This window comes from Poecile atricapillus, chromosome 3 (genome assembly GCF_030490865.1).
Source record: "Poecile atricapillus isolate bPoeAtr1 chromosome 3, bPoeAtr1.hap1, whole genome shotgun sequence".
Lineage (NCBI taxonomy): Eukaryota > Metazoa > Chordata > Aves > Passeriformes > Paridae > Poecile > Poecile atricapillus.
In genome coordinates this window covers 4,157,269-4,178,795 of record NC_081251.1, presented here as the reverse complement: position 1 = coordinate 4,178,795, position 21,527 = coordinate 4,157,269, and the positions used below count along the sequence as shown (strand labels likewise).

The window sequence follows — 21,527 nt, the reverse complement described above, 5'->3', positions numbered from 1 at the left end:
GAGCAACCTGGGATAGTGGAAGGTGTCACCTGAGTCACCCCCAGCTCTCTGCCAGGACAGCAGGAGGTGCTGATATCTTGGTTACTGTTTATTACCAGTCCCCCTCTCCAGGGAACAACTTTCCAGAAAATTACTCTCCTTTTAACTGAGACTGATCCATTAAATTCCAGTCTGTCTTCAGCCTTCAACAATCACAGCCTCCCCACTTCTCTTCCTGCTGAAAGGAACTTCTGCCTTTCATACATTTCTATTTGGTTACATGAATTCCACCTTAAATCTATGGGACTCTAAGAGTTTATGTGACAAGATGAAAAGTTCCTTTCATAGAAAACAGATGTCCCTGACCTGAAAACCAGACTTTTTGGAGTAGATGTTGTTACCTAACTTTAGACACCCTGGGAACCTCCTAACCAAGCCTGACAGCAAGCAGTGTGAGTCACATCCAGAGTCAGGCAGGGATGGAGAACAGGGTTTACTCACAGCACTGTTGGTACAAAAGGAATCTTCTAATGGGTTTTAAGAGAACTGATTCCATCCTAAGCCTGCCATGGGTCTGTTGGTCTTCCTCCCAAAAGCTGTTCAAATGTTTTTTAAAAACTTCCTTATTTGTCATGGGGCAGCAGGCTTTGAACCCTTCTCTGATGCCCAGGACCCTGCTGAATCTCATCTTTGCTCCTATTTACCACAAATTAATTAACTCACTTGTGAACACACAGTTGTTTGCGGTGTTGACAAACTGTAAAGCTCTTTTACCCCTTCTGACTGTTTATTGGCGTTTTAAAGTTGAGATAATGAGATCCCTTTATTCCACAAAAGGAATTTATGGGAACTGCAGGGCTCAGACACAAAATCTACTTACTGGGAATGTACAAATTACACTGCAGATAATCTGTCAATCTGTTGTAGCTATACTGTAAATCTTTAGTGTAAATGGGAATAAGAGCTTTCAATTTCCAGGAACAAAGTGAAAAGAAAGCTGCTTTCCTACCCCCACTACAAAAAAAAAAAAAAAACCAACAAAAAAAAACAAACAAAACAAAACAAAAAAAAAAACCAAAACACAATACCCTCCCCTGCAAAAACTTTTCAAGAAAAGTTAATAATATAATAATATAATTCAATGGATTATAACTGTTTTCATTTTTTTAAAGAATATAAAAAACCTCCCACCTATGGTAGGGAGTTGAAACTGGAAGTCCTTTAAGGTCTCTTCCAGCCCCAACCATTCTGTGACTCTATGATTGTCTCTGGTAATAAAATACAACACATTTTCCTGCAGAATTTCAGGTGTCAGACTATTTTGGGAATATAGTTTCCTCTCCTTTGTCATACTCCTTTATTATTATTCCCCTTTCCTGGCCCAAAATGCACTTCCTAACCAAACTTAGCTTGGCCATTCCTAACATTTTCGAATTTCCAAGTGATAACTGGCAGTACAGCCATTGGAAACTGGTGCTTCAGGAAAAAGATGAGTTTTTTAAAATATGTTTTTAGATCCATGACAAAGATGTTGCTTCAGTTAATAAAACAAACCATAAAAAGAATAATGGATAAAATTCTTTAAGTGAAAAGGAAGAGAAAATCTTTTCCAGAAATCCTCTTTAGTCAGGATAGCACATAGATGTGCTGCTACAGCTCTCTGTGACCAAATGGATCTTCAAGTGACAGATCCTTAATTAAGGACTAGGAAAAATATTTTATGAACCTAGATTTTATAATTTTTTTTTGAAATGTCACAGTTATCTCAGATCTTGCAGTGACTAGTCCAGTCACTGGCCATAAAGGGTAGGGAATCAAAAAAGAAGACTAAAAGCTGCTTTGCTATATTTTCAAATGTGTTAAAAAACATTTGCTTGAACTGTGAGCTATCAACCCTCTGGACTTGAACATTTCCAGCTATTTTTGCTCTCTGTTAATTCCAGTCCTAGGTATATTCCCTAAGCATTTGCATGTTTTAGCTTATTTTGCAGCGAGAGGAGTTTGTTAGGGGGTTTTTTTGTTGTTGTTTTTTTTTTACCAGCTGCACATCTTAGAAAGACAGGGAAATCTCTGCCTGAAGCTGGGAGCTGCCTTCCCACCCCCGTGCAGTTCTGCAGGACTCACTGCTGTGTGTGGGCAGCTCCTGGGGAGATGCAGAGCAGCTTTCCTGCCACCTCCTGCCACAGCCACTGCACTCAGCTCTTCATCCCCACCCCGAGGTGGAACAGAAAGTCCTTCCTGATTTATAACTGCTCCTAAACCCTTAGGACAGACAAGAGTTTATCAGCTCTATGACAAGAAGCTGCAGCAGGACCACACTGGGTATTTTAGGAGGGCTCAAATCCTAGTTTGGAATCAGAGAATGGTTTGGGTTGGAGGGGACCTCTAAAGTGATCTGGTCCAGCTCCTCTCCTCCTGTTGAAGGAGCAGGAGCACCAGCAGGATCAGGTTGCTCAGAGCCCCGTCCAACCTGATCTCAAATCTTCTCTCAGTGATCAAAAATAAAAAATCTGACCTCATCTGGACAAGAGGACAAACTGAATAATTTGTATTTTCTCCACTAGGAAATATCCTTGAAAGTGATTTAGTCCTGCTGAAAGTTCCTATTCATGAAATTGCAGTTTTCACTTAAAGAATTTCCGCCTCAGTATCTCTCAACAGCACCCTGGAGAAATCAAGGATTATCATGTCCTTTTCCTGGAAGTGTTCCAGGTGAGGTTGGATGGAGCTTGGAGCAACTTGATCTGGTGGAAAATGTCCCTGCCATGGAAGGGTTTTGGAATGAAATGGGTTTAAGGACCCTTCCAACACAAATCATCCTATTGATGATCAGGATCTTGCTGAGGGTGGGAAGGGCTTTGTGATTAAACAGATCTATAGAAACTCTCATTGTTGCATATTTCTGACAATTTACATTGCAGAAAATGTACCTTTCCCTGCATGCTGTCCCTTAAAAGCACAAATTTCCAAACATTCCCTTTAATCAGAGATCCTGGAGTCACTTTGCTAAGTCACATGAGTCCCGAAAACAAGGGGAAAGATATTCCTGTAATGTCATTGCATAAACCAAAATCCACACTCCACACCTGGGACGAGCTCACAGCCAGAGATGCCATGGAGGAAAAGGCCTTTAGACAGAGCCCAGGAGCAAAGAGCTGCAGCCCTGGCAGCCAAGGACAGGGGTCCTGCAGGGAGCTGCAGACTGATGGTGACACTTTGTGCCACTGCCAGTTCATCTCCAGTGCTGCTGTGGGACGAGACAGGGAACACCTCCCTGCAGGAGTGGGAATGTGGGCAGCACAACCATTGCCAGGCTAAGATCAGCTTCCTGCATCCCCAAAATGTGATGGAAGAGAGGAAAAGTGAGGGTGAGCCCAAAGGGAGGGTCCCTGACAGGCTCAGCCTGCAGCTCTTTGGGAAGCCAGGCCCGGGTGCAGATCTCTCAGTTTGCCAAACTTCACAGAATCACAGAATCACTCAGGCTGGAAAAGACCTCCAAAGCTGAATCCAACCTGTGACCAATCCCTGCCTTGTCAAATAAACAGGAGCACTGAGTGCCATGTCCAGTTGTATCTTGAACACCTCCACCACCTCCCCAGAAAGCCCAAACTTTTCAGCCTTTCTCCTGTTTAGGGTCTAAATTAACCCTGAATTTGCTGCTGGGTGTTCTCTTCCTCCAGCCAACAACCTGGGCTTTGTTGGCACCAGAACTGGAAGCAACATTTTGATGTTATATTTGTAAGCTTGAAGGAGGAAATTATTTCATATATAATATGCCTCCACATTTGTAACAACCCACAGACCTGCACCCTGTCAGGAATCACGAGGTAATATATTAGTTATGGTCTATTTATATATTCTATTCTATTCTATTCTATTCTATTCTATTCTATTCTATTCTATTCTATTCTATTCTATTCTATTCTATTCTATTCTATTCTATTCTATTCTATTCTATTCTATTCTATTCTATTCTATTCTATTCTATTCTATTCTATTCTATTCTATTCCAGTGTATAGTGTATTATATTGCATTATTCTCTTTACTACCTATATTATATTTATCTTTATTATATAATATATATTAGCATCCATCTCTCTATCCCCTTTGCAGCATGTTTTTTCTTATTAAGATCAGCACCAACAAATCAACTGATTTAAACTTAAATCAAAGATAGTAGATGCATTTCTGTTAGAAAGAAGGGCAAACTGTGAAAGACACAGCAGCTTTCCCTGAACCCAGCTCTTTTTTTTTGTCCCCCATCTGCTAGGTCTTTAAAATCTAATGGTCATCTTATATTTGTGAATAAGAAAGTGAAGGCACAAGTCATTGTACATTAGTTACTCCATGGGAAGTGCCTAAGTGCAGTTTCTTACCCCTGGTGAACACGAGGGGATTCAAGGCAGCTCAGCCTTCTGTTCCAGAGCCATCTGCTTTAATGCATCATGTTAGAGTCAAGGTCTTGGAAAGGAAAAACACTGTCACAGGAGGCAAAAAGACTCCTGCAACCCCCACACAGAATAGCTGGCACCTAAGGAAAACCAACCCATGGATGCAAGCTCAGGAAATCAGGAATTTCAGGTAGTGAAAAATAACATTTACTGAATAGATACATTTCAGTGGAGTAAAAAAACATCTTTTCTCTAACAGATGTCTGCACCCTATCTTGAATCCCTCTGCTACAGATTTTTTTTTCCCTATTTTTTTCCCCTGGGAAGCTTTTCTTTTTAATATGTGAGTAAAGCAGAACAAATTCTCTCATGTTGTCTATGATCTCAATCTCAAGCTCAGCACAGATACATAACACTGCCTAATGGAGGCAAAGCAAGAGGCATTTGATTAAATGTTTGATCTCTGGAGGAATTCACAGGCTCTGTAGAGCACAGTGCACAGCTCACAAATATTTTGTGTTTTATTATTGATTAAAAGCAATTAAAATTAATAATTGGTTCAACTGATAAAAAATACTTTTTTTCTTTTTTTTTTTCCTGAGCTAACCCTGAAAAAGTATCAGATTGCTTTGGCTGCAGAGAAATCTGGGATATAAGTCATGCAGATTTTCCTCTAAAATGTAATTTTTTCCATTGCAAATGCAGGGACATTCTTTGTAGCAGGACTAGCCATGATTTTAGAGCATTGAAGTGACTGCTGACATCTCTGTTTGAATTATCTTGGTTCTAAATAAATAAGTTAATAAACCAAAATTCTCAGGACATTGTTTTTTATTTACCACACACCTTTCATAGTTTGGACAAGTGTAAAATCTTTCATCTTTCATAAAATCTTTCATATGAGGGGATACATATTATTACTCAAAATTCAGGGACAGGCTCACAGAATCACAGGAGGTTTTGTGTTGGAAGAGACCTTAAAAATCATTCAGTTCCACCCCCCTGCCATGGGAGGGACATCTTCCACTAGAATAGATTGCTCACAGCTCATATTCTTTCCCACCAGAGTGCTGACACAAAGTTTTAGATAAATGCCAGACACAACTGCTGGTCTTTTATGGGAAGAGACACAGTTTGTTTCAAGAGGACACAATGGAATAATGAGATCACCTACTCAGGACTGTTAAAAATGGAAAAGACCTTTAAATTTTTTTCAGTGTGTGGCAATATCTCTGCTCTGGAGCCAGGCTGGGAGAGCTGAGGGGGTTCTTGAGAAGAGAAAGCTCTAGGGAGAACTTAGAGCCCCTTCCAGTGCCTATAGGGGCTCCAGGAGAGCTGGAGAGGGACTTTAAACAAGGGCCTGGAAGGACAGAACAAGAATAATCTTTAGCTGAAGGAGGGTGGATTTAGATGGGATATGGGGAAGAAACTTTTCCCTATGAGGGTGGGGAGGCCCTGGCACAGGGTGCCCAGAGGAGCTGTGGCTGCCCCTGGATCCCTGGAAGTGTCCAAGGCCAGGCTGGATGGGGCTTGGAGAAACCTGGGAGAGTGGGAGGTGTCCTTGTTCATGGCAGGGGGTGGAACTGGATGATTTTCAAGATCTCTTCCAACCCAAACCATTTTGGGATTCCGTGATAAGAGTGTTAGGACCACAAGATCAGCTGTCACAAGGACAGGCTGGGTGTTCTTTGTTCTGATGCAGCATCCCCACTCTGCACCCAGTTCCTGCCCCACTCAATATCCAGAACAAAAACTGGTTTCTCCAGTTTCCCTGGGAAGGACAAAGGCACAAGAACAGCCAAGGCCACCACGCTGAACTTCTCTCCCGAAGCTTGTCAGGAGAGTTTCTCAGGGAATAGAGCGCGAATGGAGCTGGAGACAGTGATAAATTTCCCTTCTGAACAATCAATAAAACTCTCAGCCCCACTCAGGCCCCTACTGCAGATGCAAGGGCCATAATTACATTGTCAAAAAGTCGAGTTGCCCTGGCTGACTGCAAGCCCCTCTCAAAGTGACGGGTGATTGACAGGCAGTTTATGGGTGGCACGCTCTGACTGGCAGGGGAGTTGGCTAAAGCCAAAGGCAACGCTGAAATTTCCCAGTCTGCTACAACTACCAGAGCAAAGGACTGCCACTCATGAGGGAATTGTGGGAAACCCTTAGTCATATTAACATATCAAAGTGAGGAGCTGACAGCGCTTACTAAACAATCTCAACTCAACCAGAGCTGCAGAGCATCCCCCCAACATTCCCAGCCCGAAAGAGAAAAGGAATTAAAATGTGCTCGGTCCTGTCTTTGCCAAGACAGCCAAGAATTTGGAAACCTGCTTATTTAATGATTTTGATCTGAGATAACATATATACTTGTGTATATAAATGTATCTCACAAATGTGTATTGCAGAGCATGTCAGCTTCCTTCACACATATAAATATATATATGAAAGGGGCTGTCATGCTCCACAATTTGCTCTATACCACAGACCAGACTGATGCTAAATTGAAGACAGAAAAGCAGATTCTTTTTTTCCCTGTAAGCAATATGAACCCAGTAAAAGACCCCACTACTTTCTGTCATGTTTTCTAGCAGGCTTCCACCGCTTCGATGTTAAATTGCGGATTATATGGTTTGAATGAACAATAATTGCAGCCATGCACTGGGGCTGCGTGTTTGCAGAGCTTAAAAGTGACTTCATAGCTACTCTGGATCTGTTGAATAAGAAATTGGTAATTCTTGAGTAAGAATTGGTTTTGAATAATAATAAAATAATAAAAGTGGTGTTGTTCAGCCTGAAGAAGAGAAGGATCCAGGGAGACCTCAGACCCACTTCCAGTGCCTAAAAAGGCTCCAGGAGAGCAGGAGGGGTACTTTGGACAAGGGTCTGGAGGGACAGGACCAGGAAAATGGTTTCAAACTGACAGAGGGCAGAGTTAGATGGGATATTGGGAAGAATTTCTTCCCCGTGAGGGTGGTGAGGCCCTGGCACAGGGTGCCCAGAGAAGGTGGAGCTGCCCCACCCTGGAAGTGTCCAAGGACAGTTTGGATGAGACCCTGAGCAACCTGGGAGAGTGGAATGCCCATGGAATGGGGGTGGACTAAATGGTCTTTAATGTCTCTTCTGACACGAGCTTTTCAATAATCCAATAATTTATAAAAAATTGAAACCATAAGTTTTTTTCCACTAAGGGTCAAGCCCCTTTTGACTCTGTGTCTCCATCCAGGTAATACTTGGATTGCAGACCTCATCCTCTTGTCTTTCTGGGGAATGAAGACTCACTTAGAACTATGGCACTGAGTAAAATGGATAAATTATCATTGAGAAAAGACTCAAAGGTACTGATGTGGATGCCTGTGTCCCCATTGTCAAGGTCAGACTGCAAAATGTGCTCTGCCCTGTTTGTCTTCAGTTTTGTGGGTGATGGAGTCACCAAGGCAGAGTTGATGTAGGCTTGGAATGGAAAGCAGAAGCAGCTCAGGGGGCACAGCTGCCAGGAGTTGCTACTGGCTTTTCCTACATTGCTAGAAAACAAAAAAGCATGGAAAAGTGAAGGCTCATGCTGTAAAATGCTGACAATCTAAGGAAAAAATCCTGGCTTACAGGGGTCAAAACAAGAATAGAAGGACACTTTAAAGTGGCAGAAGACTCAGAAAGTGAAGCAGAAAAGTCTTTTATGGGGCAAATTCAAATCTCAATACTTTTCTTTAAAAAGAAAACAACAAAATAAAGGATTATTAACCAAATTAATCCCCTGGAAAAAGCCTTTAAGGAAAAAGCTGGTTTCTGTCTCCCTTGACATCCTCAAAGACCAAGCCTTTCTGGAAGGCAAGCTTTAATCTAACGGGAATTACTGAGCTCAGGGCTGGGATAACTGTGTGAAACTCAATGGCCAGTAACAGTCGATTCAGCCAAGATGCTCTAATAGTCCTCCTTCACAGAGATCTTCCAGGAAATGGGCTAGAAACACTCTGCAAAACCATTTTACTGAAATTATTGAAGCCTTTTACAGGCAGTAAATAATTGAGCCTTGCTGTGTCTCAATGAAGGGGTCAAGAGCACATGGCACGGTGCTGAGGTACAGCCCCACCTCTCCTGCCCCTGCCAGGAGCTCCTTCCCCAGGCCCTGCTCGTCTCTCCTGAGTCAGAAAAGCCTCTGTTCACTGACTCCCCTCCAAAGCCGACCTCTCCTGACCTTGCTCAGCTCCTGTGAGCTGGCAGGATGATGGCACAGAGGCACAAATCACTCCCTGCCTGTGCTCAGATGGTGCCCCCGGTGCCTGACATCATTTCTGACCGAGAGCCACAGGTCCCTGTGCTCAGACAGCAACATTTCCTGTAGGGCACAGGGTGGAAGTTCAAGACCTGCTGGAGGGTGCGAACGCCTCCCAACAGGAAAGTTGTCAACACACAAAGAGGAGGAAGGGAGATGAGACATTTAGATGGTTTTTATTTCTCTTTTTCTTTTTCTTTTTCTCCTCCTCTCTGAGATTTAGAGCTTTTAAAAACAGCCCAGTAGAGAAAAGCTTGAGAAATGTGCGTTGCACCAATGTTCTGAATCATGCTGAGTTTGGATTTAAATTCCACAGTCCAAACTCCTGCACCAAGAAATGGCCATTTTATACCCATATTTCATAGTCTTCAAGAAAAGCTCCATATCTAAATTCTCCTATGCCACAAGATAAGAATGTTGTGGAGTTGTTGGAATGGGTCCAGAGGAGGCCATGAAGATGGGGCTGGAGCCCCTCTGCTCTGGAGCCAGGATGGGAGAGCTGGGGGTGCTCACCTGGAGAAGAGAAGGATCCAGGGAGAGCTCAGAGCCCCTTCCAGGGCCTAAAGGGGCTCCAGGAGAGCTGGAGAGGGACTGGGGACAAGGGATGGAGGGACAGGACACAGGGAATGGCTTCCCACTGCCAGAGGGAAGGGCTGGATGGGATATTAGGAAGGAATTGTTCCCTGGGAGGGTGGTGAGGCCCTAGCACAGGGTGCCCAGAGAAGCTGTGGCTGCCCCTGGATCCCTGGAAGTGTCCAAGGCCAGGCTGGATGAGCCTTGGAGCAAACTGGGATAGTGGAAGGTGTCCCTGCCCATGGCAGGGGGCTGGAACTAGATGGCCTTTAAGGTCTCTTTAAACCCAGTGCATTCTATGAGAATCATGACCAAAGTTTTGATAATTTATTTTTCTTCCAAAAACATTTTTTGATATTTTCTTTGGGGTGTTTTTTCTGTTATTCATTTCTCCTTTGCTTTTGACAACAAAAGAAATGTACTCACCATGAATGGAAAGGGTCCCATTCCTCACTGCCAGGAATTTGACTCCATATGGAAATAAAGGTGGAGAATGGAGGCTTCCATAGAGAAAGATGTGTGCTTTGTGATGGAAAGGGGCCTCAGAGGATCCCACCCGGAGCTCTCCTCCATCAGACACCAGGATGTAATGAGCATGCAGCTCTACAGGTCCTGGTCCAGTAAACAGCAGTTTGCCACCTGAAGACAAGAGAAGAACAAAATACAATCATGTATTCACTCAGTCATTCTCTCACAGTCAAAGGAACTGTAAGAGGCAGGTAAACAAAGGGATTTGCAATAAAATTATGAAATTAAGTCTAAAATGTTATTGCATTCTGTGAAATTTCCACCTTGTTCTTTATTTCTCTGTATGGATTTATCAACACTTTACAGATCTGGTTAATCCAGTCCATTTTTTGATTCTACAACAGTCTGCATTCCTAAACTTGAGCAAGGCCAGTCAGCCTGGGAAGACACGCCAACCACAGCTGAAGGAAGCTGTGTTTGGAAAATCCCAGTTCTAACTGACTAAGTCACTTAATGTTGAAAAGGGATATTCCTACTTAATTTGTATTATGTTACTTTTTAGATTACAAACTACTTGTGACTGGCAGAGGGGAGAGGAAAACTGCTTTGGAACATAAGAACTGGCAACTTGTTTAGATCAGTGGTTGATTTATTCCTGCAGATTCTTCCAGCTGTTGTTCAAAACCAGATGCTTCCAAATACAGTGTGAGACACATCCCCCTCTTAGCTGGCTGTGGGTTGATCTCCCCATCCCATAAAAACCTAATTTTAATCCCTAATTAGAGGTTAGCTTCACCTCAAAGCATGTTTCCACTCCTTGCCAACATTTTCCTCCTACTGACTATTACACAGAGAATCACACACACAGTTATTAGTATAACTGGATAAGATTTGCCAGTAATAAAGAACTGGTCTTTGAAATCCTTGCGATATTGGGTCTCAACAACTTCTTGAAGCAATGAATTCTGTGGGTGAAATGCACAGTGCATGAAAAACCATTCCCACCTTTTTTTTTTTTTACTCAAGCTCTTCAGTTCTGTCAAATGCCTCCCTTGTTCTCGTGAGCTGGAAATCCCAGTCTGTCACCTCAGGATGGTTTATTCCATACCTCCTTTCATATTTCCTCTCCTGTGAAGGACGCTGTCACTTTCCTCATAATGGATGTGGACACAGTGGGCTCTCATTCCTTGTGTCACACTGCACATGGGACATGCCTTCCTAGGGCAATCCAGTGTTTCCCAGGAGAGAGGAGGGAAATTCCCAAAGTCTGGAACCTTCACACCTGTTTCAAAGGGTTTGCCATGCTGGGTTTGTGTGAAGTAGCTGACAACTGCACCAGCTCTCCATGGCCAGTTTGCTACTGATGGAAGCAGGTTTTTAAGGGTGGTCTCTCTACCTACCACCCAGTGGGCTCTCCTGCCTCACAAATTCTTCCCTCTGAGGGTGGGGAGGTCCTGGCACAGGTTTCCCAGCCAAGCTGTGGCTGCTCCACTCAGAAAGTGCTAAAGACCAGGCTGGATGGGGCTTGGAGCAATGTGGGATAGTGGAAAGTGTCTGTGCCTGTGGCAGGGGGTGGAACAAGATCTTCAGATGATTTTTAAGGTCCCTTCCAACCCAAACCATTCCATGATTCCATGATAACACTACCAATCCTTAGCAAGAAGGGAGATCAGACATCTGGGTTAATTGCAGTATTTAGACAAAAAGAAAAAAAAAAAAAAAAAAGAGAAAACTTCTAATATAAAAGCAGATTAAGTACTATCTTGATCATTGCTCATCATTGCTCATATTCTGCTTATCCTGATTTCCTTTTTTATTCCCACATGGAGGGGCTTTCCTTGTTTCATTGATTTCTTGAGCATATAACAAAGTCTTATGACTTAGTCCTCATTTCTTAGGCTTATTAAAAAAGCAGTATTTGAACAGGGACCACCCATTAAATATTTTCCTTCCAGATTTCATTGCTTTCCCCAGATTTTTACATAACTTTTTACAGAATATGCTTAATAGAAGAAAGAGATAAATCACACATTTTCTTTCTTATAATCACTGGGAACCACAGGTTTTTCTCACAAACACCAACTCTTCTATGTGTAAATTGTCCCTTTCCCTAGACATACTTTTCTATATGCAAATGTATTAGTGTTGAGCCTTTGCATAGAGTTTTTGCAAATTATACTGCATGGATTGTGATGAACCAGAACAAATTTCAGCTTGTTTCATGTAAAACAACACAAGATATCTGACTACAGCAGCAGTTTTAAAGCTCTTGAATGAGACTGGACCTGCTGATTTTAAGAATGTATTCTGAAAGAATATTCCATGTTTTCATTCTATTAACATTATTTGGCAATAAATGGACTGCTGGTCCATCTTCCTCTTGTGATGTAATTTACCATTCTGTTCCTTCCCATACTGAGAAAAGAAATATTTATTAAATACTTTTGCCTTATAGCAGCAGTGTTAATAATTTTATCACCACAATCTATAAATGGAACTGTAAATCACTGTGATTTATTTCACTCCTAACATAAAAAAAGACATCTTCCCTAAGGTCTTTATTGACTTCTTATGCTCTGTTCTCAGTGAAATACAGTCATTTCTATTTCCACTTCTCTTCATACAATTTTTAATGAGTATTTTAATTGCTGCCATGCTGTACCACTGAACCAGGAGGGCTGGTAGACAGTTGTCCTATCCTTTGATTGCAAAATCACAATTCTGTCTCATACATGATTTCCCAAGTTTCAGTCACATATTTCCCATTCCAAATTTTCAAGCTATTGATCAAAGATTTTCCATCTCTTTTGTGGATTTCTGAGTGTCTGAGAAGCTTGGATGCTGCTGACTGCTCTGTGTGCATGTACAAGCAACAGACCCACCACATCCCAGGAGCAGCAGGAATTCCAGCAGGGTCTGTGAACACCTGGCCTGAAATTTTGACCATTCCAGAGAGAAATCAGAGTCACTGAGGTTGGAAAAGACCTCTAAGATTGTAAGATCACAGAGCCCAACCATTAACTCAGCACTGACAGGTCCACCACTGAACCATGTCTCCAAGCATCAGGTCCACACATCTTTTGAACACTTCCAGGGATGTCTTGAGAAGCCTGTTACACTTCTTGACCTTTCTTTCAGTAATGGAATTCTTCCTAATACCCAATTTAAACCTCCCCTGGTGCAACATGAACAAGAGAAGCCCTTATTTTAGGAAAGAATTCTTCCCTGTGAGAGTGGTGAGAAATTAGAACAGGTTGTCCAGAGAAGCTGTGGCTGCCCCTGGATCCCTGGAATTGTTCAAGGCCAGCTTGGATGGGGCTTTAAGCACCCTGGTCTAGTTTAAGGTGTCCAGTCCACAGCAGGGGGGTTGGAACAAGATGGTTTTTAAAATTCCTTCCAAACAAACCATTCTATGAGTGTGGGATTTGCTGTATGTGACGCTTTTGTTTTCTCTTAGAAGCAGCAGTCAGACACAAAATTTAACCCTGGGAAAGGGGCAGATCAGCTACACCCATGGTCACTCCACAAAGCTGTTGTCCCCTGGATCTTTGCAAAGCTTCTGAAAACCTCCCAGGACAAATCCAAATGGTGCTCAGTCTTTAGGAGAAAATACAGTGGAAAAGTTCAACTGCTGAGGATAAAAGAAGAGCAGCACCACAGAACCGTATTTCAGAACAGAAAGCATTAGGAAGGACTCATTTAACCATTTATCAAGTTTATGTGTAAAACAAACTCTGGCCAAACTTACAAATTCTTCTGGCCAAAAAATTGCATATTGTCCCTCTACACCTCTGTGGTTTTTGTTGGGTCAGAATAAATATACAGCTGCTGCTTTACAAGGTTGTCTTCTCCTTTTTTTAAAAAAGAAAATAAAAGTTATGCTTCCTTCTTTTATTGCACTTGACCCCTTCTCTGAAAGCAGAAAGCAGGAATATTGCTCAACGGAGCCTTTGGCTGTGACCCTCAAATTGTTTGTTATGGCTGCACAGGAAAGCAAAGTCCTACACATGACCTTGAGGGTGATTTTATAAAAATCAATCAACCACTGTTATGATGGCCTCCCCACCAAGAAAAATAAATACAATTAAGCCCATAATCACTTCTGTACAGTAATGTGCAAATTCAATGGGTCTCTTTAGGTGGAGTGAGGGAGAGAGGGGAGAAATATGTTGAGGCTATTTGATACTTTGTGAGAACATCAGAAGCACTATTCTTCTCAATTAACCCAGCAATTAGCCTCCACCTCTGCATGAACAGAAAAGAAATCTTTCTTTATCTGTCTTTACCAAAGGGGGAAAAAAAAGGAGGAAAAGAAAGAATAAAAACAACAAGGCAACTCCACATGTCCCACAGGAGGGAGAAGCAGCCAGACCAAATAATTAAAAAAAAAAAAGGAATATTAAAGAAAACAAACTTAATAATAAGGAGGGAGGTTAAATCTGCTGAAATAATAATTACAACACCACTGGTTTTGTGAAAAGAGATTTACCTCCTGAAGTCCCTGGGAAATGGTGGAGGACCTGCTCAAAAGTAAAGGATTTGGAAAGGGAATATATTAACAATTCTCTCTTTCGTGTGTCCTGGACTGACTCATGTAATGCCACAGCCAAGGTATCCAAAACATTGACTGTGAAAAGAGTCATCATGCACTTCTGAAAAATAAGAAAAAAATTTTAAAAAAAGAACAATGAAGTAGAAGATTGGGAAGATTCATACTTGCAGACATAACAGTTTATATCCCTTCTCAAAAAAATAATTTTAAATTTAAAAAAAAAAATCTAAAATCTATATTCTCATAATAAATAAAAGCAATGTTGCTATCTTTCCTCTAGGTTGTGATGTAGACTGTTTTAGAGATTTCCTGAAATTGGAGGGAAGCAAAGTCCCCATTGCAAAGTACACCTTTTGCATGGAGACATTTTCTATTATCACCTTTTGAGGCCACGCTTTGCATTCACTGTCAATATAAGCATATCTTATATAATAATATCTTTCATAATGAACAGTTCACTAGGGAGATGGGATAAAAGTAACATATTTATATTTAGTTCAACTTCAGATATTCAGTTCCACTTCAAATTTGATTTAATTCTACTTCTTTATGTAAAGCTGAAAAACCAGCAAACTACAAGAGGAGTGCTGGATAGTCTCAAGACTTTTTTTTTTTTTTTTGTAATAATCAGGTGGAAGAAGAGTATCAACAAAATGGTCTTATATATCACTACTGTGTCATAACCTTCAGCTAGCAGGAAACTTCCTCTGTGTGGAAGGGGATTTGCAGATTGAAATCTCATCCTCTCACCTGGGCTGCCTCTTCCCATCACAGTGCAGGGAAGATCTGCTCTGGTTGCTCCATGACCAGGAGTAACTCAGCCCCACAGGTTCAGGTTGCTCTCACTTGGTGTTTCACATGACAAAGCCACAGAATTCCCCATCAGACAGCCTCAGGCTCAGAAGTTCTTTTCCTGGCCAGCATCCCTGAGTGGCAAACAGCAGGATGCCTCCACCAGAGCTGGAACAGCTTTGCTTGACCCTGTATAACCAGAAGGCTTTCGTGTGCTGGCAGCCCCCTTCCTGCTCATTCTCCTGCTCCAAGGGTGTCCCTGGTAGGGCCTCCAAACAGGGAAAAAAAACCCCAAAGCATCTAAAACCTTGCTGTGTACAGAAAGAAAAATATAGAGTTCATGGGCTTTAGAAAAGACAATTAATTATTTCGTAGATCAGTCACCTGCAGCCTATTGACATGCTCACAGGACATTCCAACGAGCCATGAAAGTTGTTTGCACCTTGGACCATGGATGAATGAAATGCAAAGGGGAATTTTGTTGTATTGGCCCCATCCAAAAGGCTGTTCAAATCAAGAGTCCAAAATCCATCCTGCACCTCTCTTAAAATGTTCCTCCACGTTCAAAGCACCAGGTACAGATCCCAGATTAGCTCTGTGTTTCCACCAGGACATCACTAACACACTCAAAAGTTAAGCTTGTATTCCAGCATTTTGTTGGATGGAGGCCTTAATCCCTCCCTGGGAGAGGAATCAGCAGCTGCTTCACTACTCTCAGACGAAATTCATCTCCCCAGCCTGACAAGCCTTTGTTTTTTGGCTTGCTGCACTCACAGCCATCTGTTCAGATGGCACGTGCTCCCTTGGAAACTGATCAGCCTCTTCCCTTAGAACTCAGGAGACAAGTAAAAGGCAATTCCAATCAGCATCCCAGGAGGTGCTGCCATAGATGTATCTTCTTCAAAGAAATCTTTCTATTTCTTCAGCTTCTTAAGGGGCCTCTGAGATACTTAGCAACACCTGGATGGATGTGGAAAAGGAGAGCTGACTGGGTGGGGTGCAGACACTCCAGGGTGTCCTCTAGCGCATCTGACATCATCTAACTGAGGAGCTTCCAGCTTCACCTTCCTTGTGGAGGCATCAGGTAAACACCACCCACAGAAGTGTAATGAAAACAAAGGTCCTTGGGCAGTCATTTCAAGTCCCTAAGTGACAGACATTCATTAGGTGCACATTTGGAAGTTCTCCCCTGTGAGGGTGAGAGGCCCTGGCACAGGGTGTCCAGAGAAGCTGTGGCTGCCCCTGGATCCCTGGAAGTGTCCAAGGCCAGGCTGGACAGGGCTTGGAGCAGCCTGGGATGTCCCTGCCCATGGCAGGGACGAGGTTTAAATGGGATGAGGTTTAGGGTCCATTCCAACCCAAAGCATCCTGTGATTCTGTGATTCCCTCCTTCCATGAGAGTGATTAGAGGAAAGAGATGGTGCTGCCTGGGCTTTCCCTGGCCAGGATTAGCTTCCACAAATCTGCTCACTCTGAAACATCCCACAGGGGTCCCAGGAGCTGCTGGAGTTGCAGCAAATCAATTTAATTGGCAAGTGAGAGTCCTGGGAGTCCAAAGTACATCCTGTAAGCCCATATGAAACACGATGGCAAAAGAAAAATGCAGTCCACACCCAAACATGAACCAGGGTTTGCAGCTGGGCGAGGATCTGAAATGATATACTACAAATTCAGGGCCTTAAAACCCTTCCTCCAGGAATGTCCACATCTGTGAGTTGCACTCTACTGAATAACACTGGATCCCTGCAGAAAAATATACTGAAAAATAAAGAACTGATGCCTTTCAGAGTTTTTCATTAAAACAGAGAGGATTTTAAAGCTCTGAGACTAATTATTGAAGCCTCACCGTAACAATGTAGGAAAATATCATGCAGTGACAAAGAGAAATAGAGCCGACTTTTCTTCCTTTTAAATCTCAATTAAAAAATACATTGGATGAAATTTCCCATTAGCTGGTACTATTTGTACATCCCATGTTCTTTCTTTAATTAAAAAACATGCTTATTGCAATACTGCCAGAATCACTTTTACGGTATTTTAATTGTAATGTCTCTGCCTGATTAAAAAAAGAAAATATGAACTGGAAACTGCTTAAAAAAAAAGAAAAAAAGTATCACAATGCATATCCCATATGGATTGATCAAAATGGCACAGAAAACACCATAATAAGTACAGGTTCCAACTGTGCCTACTGACAAGGGATTTAAAAATTAGTTTAAAGATTAGTTGATACCATAGAGAAGAAAACACAGGGAAACACTTCTTCATTCTTTCAGGTGAATTAAAACCCAATCTTTCTCAGCAGTAACTGAAGCACAGTTTATTTGACAACTATTGAAGTAGTGTATCAGTGAATATTTGATGCTTGTTGCTAATAGCATCAAAGAGGAGGAGAAAACAAGCAAAATCAATATCTTTGTTCTCCCTACTCCTGGATTTACTCACAGGATCCATTCTGGCCAAAGTCAAAATGTGGATTACAAGAAACTTAAGATATTCACAGAATCAGAGAATCAAAGGAAGACTGCACATGGCACTCATTGCTCTGCTATACTTGACGTGGTGGTATTTGGCCAAAGGCTGGACTCCATGATCTTGGAGGTCTTTTCCAACCTAAATGATTCTTTAAGTGAAAATGAATATTTTCCAGGGCAAAGATCAAAGCAATCTTCCCCCTTATGCCTGCAAGGCTTCCTCAAAAATGCCTTTGCAAGGGCAACTGCGAGGGTGGTGATCTTCAATTCCACTGAGGTGTACTGGGAGTGCCACCCCAAAATTCATCTCCAAGGAACACCTGAAAGACCAGACACATTTTTGTTTGTTTTGGTTTTTTTTTTTTTTGTCTCCAGACCTCCCTAGACCACCATAATTTCAAAGGCAACAACACATGTCTGAGGTATCCACCCATCAAACACAAAGTTCCTCCATTATAAGCCCCGTGCAAAGGAAATTTCCATCTGTCCTGGGTTAACATAAATATTTCCATACTTGTGATGCTGGGATTACAAAAATAACTGCAATCTGCTGAACATACAGAATTATCCAGTCTGTCTATCTTTGTATCTCTTCCCCAATCAGTCTTGTCTGAGCTGCTCCACAGCCTGGCTATTAAACTTTCCACTCTTGATATCCACATGTTCATGCTCTGCTTGTTGAGGAGGATGGAGAAACTGCTGAGCCCTTGTGGAACTCAGCAGAACCCAGCTGCCTAATCCTATTTTTCTATTTTTTTGGCCTCCATATCTTCTGCCCAGACAGTCTGGTCATTCCCAGAATCACTGTATGTTTGGGGCTGTAAATACAACCAAAGAAGGGTCAGTTTAAAGCTGAACGTGAAATTGATGTCCTTGTTCTAACACTCTTTAAGTAATTCTTGCAATGTTAAAATCACCAAAAGGAGACAACACAGGGGCAGTATTCAAAATCCTCATGGTGTCTCAAAAAAGGGAGGATTTCAAGAAATGGGCCTGTAAACGTGTTGGGTTTGTTGGATACAGCACCAGAACATGGGCAGTGTAGCAGCAGTGGATTCAGTGGTGTCACAGCATTTTTCCATCCACAAAACCTTGTATTTTCAGCTTTAGAGTGCACAGCCAGCCTGATGCTGAGTCATGAAAGCCAAAGGGACCAGGCTACAATTTAATCCCATTCTCCAGCTCCAACTAAGAAAAGCTCTCCAGGTAGAATGGGAATGGGACATTTCAATTGAAGCAGATATTTACACTGACCTTAGGGGTTAGGGGTTTACTGCCATGCCCATCTTGCACCTGGGGAAAGTGGATTATTTGATGTGCTCATGGAGTTGGTAGCTACTGCTCTGAGGGATCACCTGTGATTCTGTTTGAGTTGGGTGTCTGTTATTCCTGAGATGAACAGGTCTTTGTTGATGTGTGTTTCTATCAATACAGGAGCCTAAACAACTCCCCTGAGCAGGACAGCTTAAAAAAGGGGAAGGGAAGATAAATCTCAGCCTCATTTCAAAGTAGATCTCTGCATGTCTTGATTCCAAAACTAACCAAGGTTACACAGCCAGAGAACCTGTGGTAGTGCTGGTGGATGCAACAGGCAACTTCACAAAGCTCAGATAAAAAATTCCTGCAGGTTATAATTCTAAAATGTTTTGTCCCTCTGTTTGGCATGTAACAATGGAGAACATAATCACATCTAGAATATTCTAATGCTGCTTTTCTAACTGAATTGACATCATAAACCAGGCTTCTTGGAAAACACAATAAAGAGGAGGAATGATTTGAATGTCAGATGAGCCAAAGCCATAAAGATACTACTCCAGACTTCATGAAATTCAATCAGAGCTCCGGTAGCTTCATGAGGGCTGACTCATAGATCAAATGAGCCTTTGAATAGGTCCAAAGTTCAGAGGGTTCCTGCTCCAATATTTTGCCCCAGTTCTTCACAAAGTCAGCAAATGAGTTCCAAAATCTTCATCCAGATTTGCAGCCAAAAGAAATCTGGTGTTCTGACTTGTTTCCTCTAAAGTATGGCATAATCACAATGAGATTAAAAAGACTCTTGAATCACAGATTTAGAATTTTCACTGGGGAAAAAAATTGTACCAAAGAGTTTCACCTTTTTTAATCACAGTTGATTTTTAATCTTGTTTTTAAATAGGAATGATGTCTGATGTAGCAATTCTTGAAAAACTCTGAGCCTAGACTGAGCAAGTTCAATCATTTCTGGAAATGTTCTCATGATAGGGATAAACTTGCAAACTTTTTTCTTTATCGAATTACCATTCAAATTTAAAATAAAATATAATTGTCAAATGCATGAGTTTTACCATCATCTCAATGAAAAACTACTACCTTTAATATCATTTTAGTATGAAAGCAATTTTACCAGCAACAATCCTGGTCTTTAAACATATGAAATATCCTGATTTCATTTTTTGAGCTCTATTTCAGTGGTGGCTTAACTTTGAGCAAGCAGCTTCACCAGCACAACTCATTCCCTCAATACCAGGCATGCATACAGCAGTTTCCACTATCAAGACCTAAATTCCAAGGGGAAAGATTTCTGGCATGAAATTACAAGTCCTTTAAATTCTTACTTTGAACTCTCACCCACAGAGATGTGTGTGTCTCACTCTTATTCTGGGTCTATGTACGGGTACATAAACCCAGCAAATCCAGGGTTTCCCACCAAAACTGTGCTCAATTTTTTACTTACTGCCCACCAGCTGTGCTCTAGGATTTGGGATTATTTATTGCATTTGATAGTTGTGACCTGAAATTCTATGATGTCAATAATTTTGTAAGGGTGTTTGTGACACACCTGCCCCAAAGACGCCAAACAGAACAGAGCAGATTTTGGTTACTAGTGATGCCATTATCACTGAACACTGCTCAGGACAGCAGCAATTTTTATAGGTTGGGGAAAGAAAAAAGAAAAAAAAAAAGAAAAAAAAGGTCTTTTTGCTTATGTTTTCATTATGCCTCAAACCGCATAAACAATTCCTTCCACACACAGAATCTTTCAATTCTTGCCCTGTCCCACATCACTGCCCCCTTGCATCTGCTGAGAGCAGGCTCAGCCTGCACAACCAGGTGTCTCCTGTGATGCTGGAGCTGGGGAACGGAAGGAGAGATCAGAGCCATGAAAAGCCCCATCCCTGGAGGAGGAAGAGCACCGAACCCCCCCTCCTGCAGACCTTTGAGTTGCAGCAGGTTGAGGATGCTCGTGGTGGTCCCCAAGAGCAGGGTCCGACCTTCTTCTATCGTGACGTTATCGCCATCTCGCGGCTGGTGGCCAGCAGGCCAGCTGGAGTCCTCGTCCCACCGGCCACAGAACTGGAGGGCAAGCTGGGAAGAGAAAGATCCAGAGAAGTTCAAAGCTCTCCCTTTCCCACCTTTCAAGAGCCCAGGTATCTCAGAGCACAGCGGAGATGCCAGTGAGGTGTCCAGCGTGGCACTGGCGTCTCCTCCGCTGTGCTCTGGGCAATCTGATTTCCACAGGGACCCTGTGTAAGGCAAAGGAACAGAAGGATATTGGCATTGGAGAGGCTCCTGGCCTTCAGGGGTGCCTGTTACACTTTGGGGGTTGCCCCTTGTCTCGTTCTGGTCTGGGGATTTGCTGCAGGTCTGGCTGCAGAGCGACCCCAGGTTTCCTGGCGTGTGTCTCTCTCTGCCTCCCGAGAAGCAGAACTGCGCTGCTGTTTCCTGGCAATGTCATAGAAAATAGCCTGAAGAGCTTAGAATTAAAACATCCTGCTGGATGGGCAGTATTTTGCTTTAGAGGGGTTTTTTGGTTGTTTTTTTTCCAAGGGCTTTCCTGCCGCTCATCCTCATTTAGACAGACATTCCTTCTCTCAAATACCTTTTAGCTTCCTCAGCTTATCTGGTGTTATTATTGCCTCTTCTTTGAGGGTGAACACAGCAATTCCAAATAAAGCCCTGAATAACTTGGAAACTTCTATTAGACTGACTCATGACGTGCAACAGCAAAATGATGCCAGAGTTTAAAGGTTCCTCCTCACCTCTAAACTTC

The 21,527-nt window shown here is 42.3% G+C and overlaps 1 protein-coding gene across 5 annotated transcripts in view; it reads right to left on the bottom strand.

Annotated features, from left to right (window-relative positions):
• The window catches only part of PKHD1 (PKHD1 ciliary IPT domain containing fibrocystin/polyductin), a 237,704-nt gene that overhangs the window by 139,236 nt on the left and 76,941 nt on the right, over nt 1-21,527 (bottom strand). For all 5 annotated transcript variants that reach the window (XM_058835020.1, XM_058835023.1, XM_058835022.1 and 2 more), the window contains exons 36-37: nt 20,692-20,842; nt 9,638-9,850 (exon numbers count right to left, since the gene is read on the bottom strand). In XM_058835020.1, coding sequence (XP_058691003.1) covers nt 9,638-9,850; nt 20,692-20,842 — 364 coding nt within the window. The remainder of the gene's footprint in view (nt 1-9,637; nt 9,851-20,691; nt 20,843-21,527) is intronic.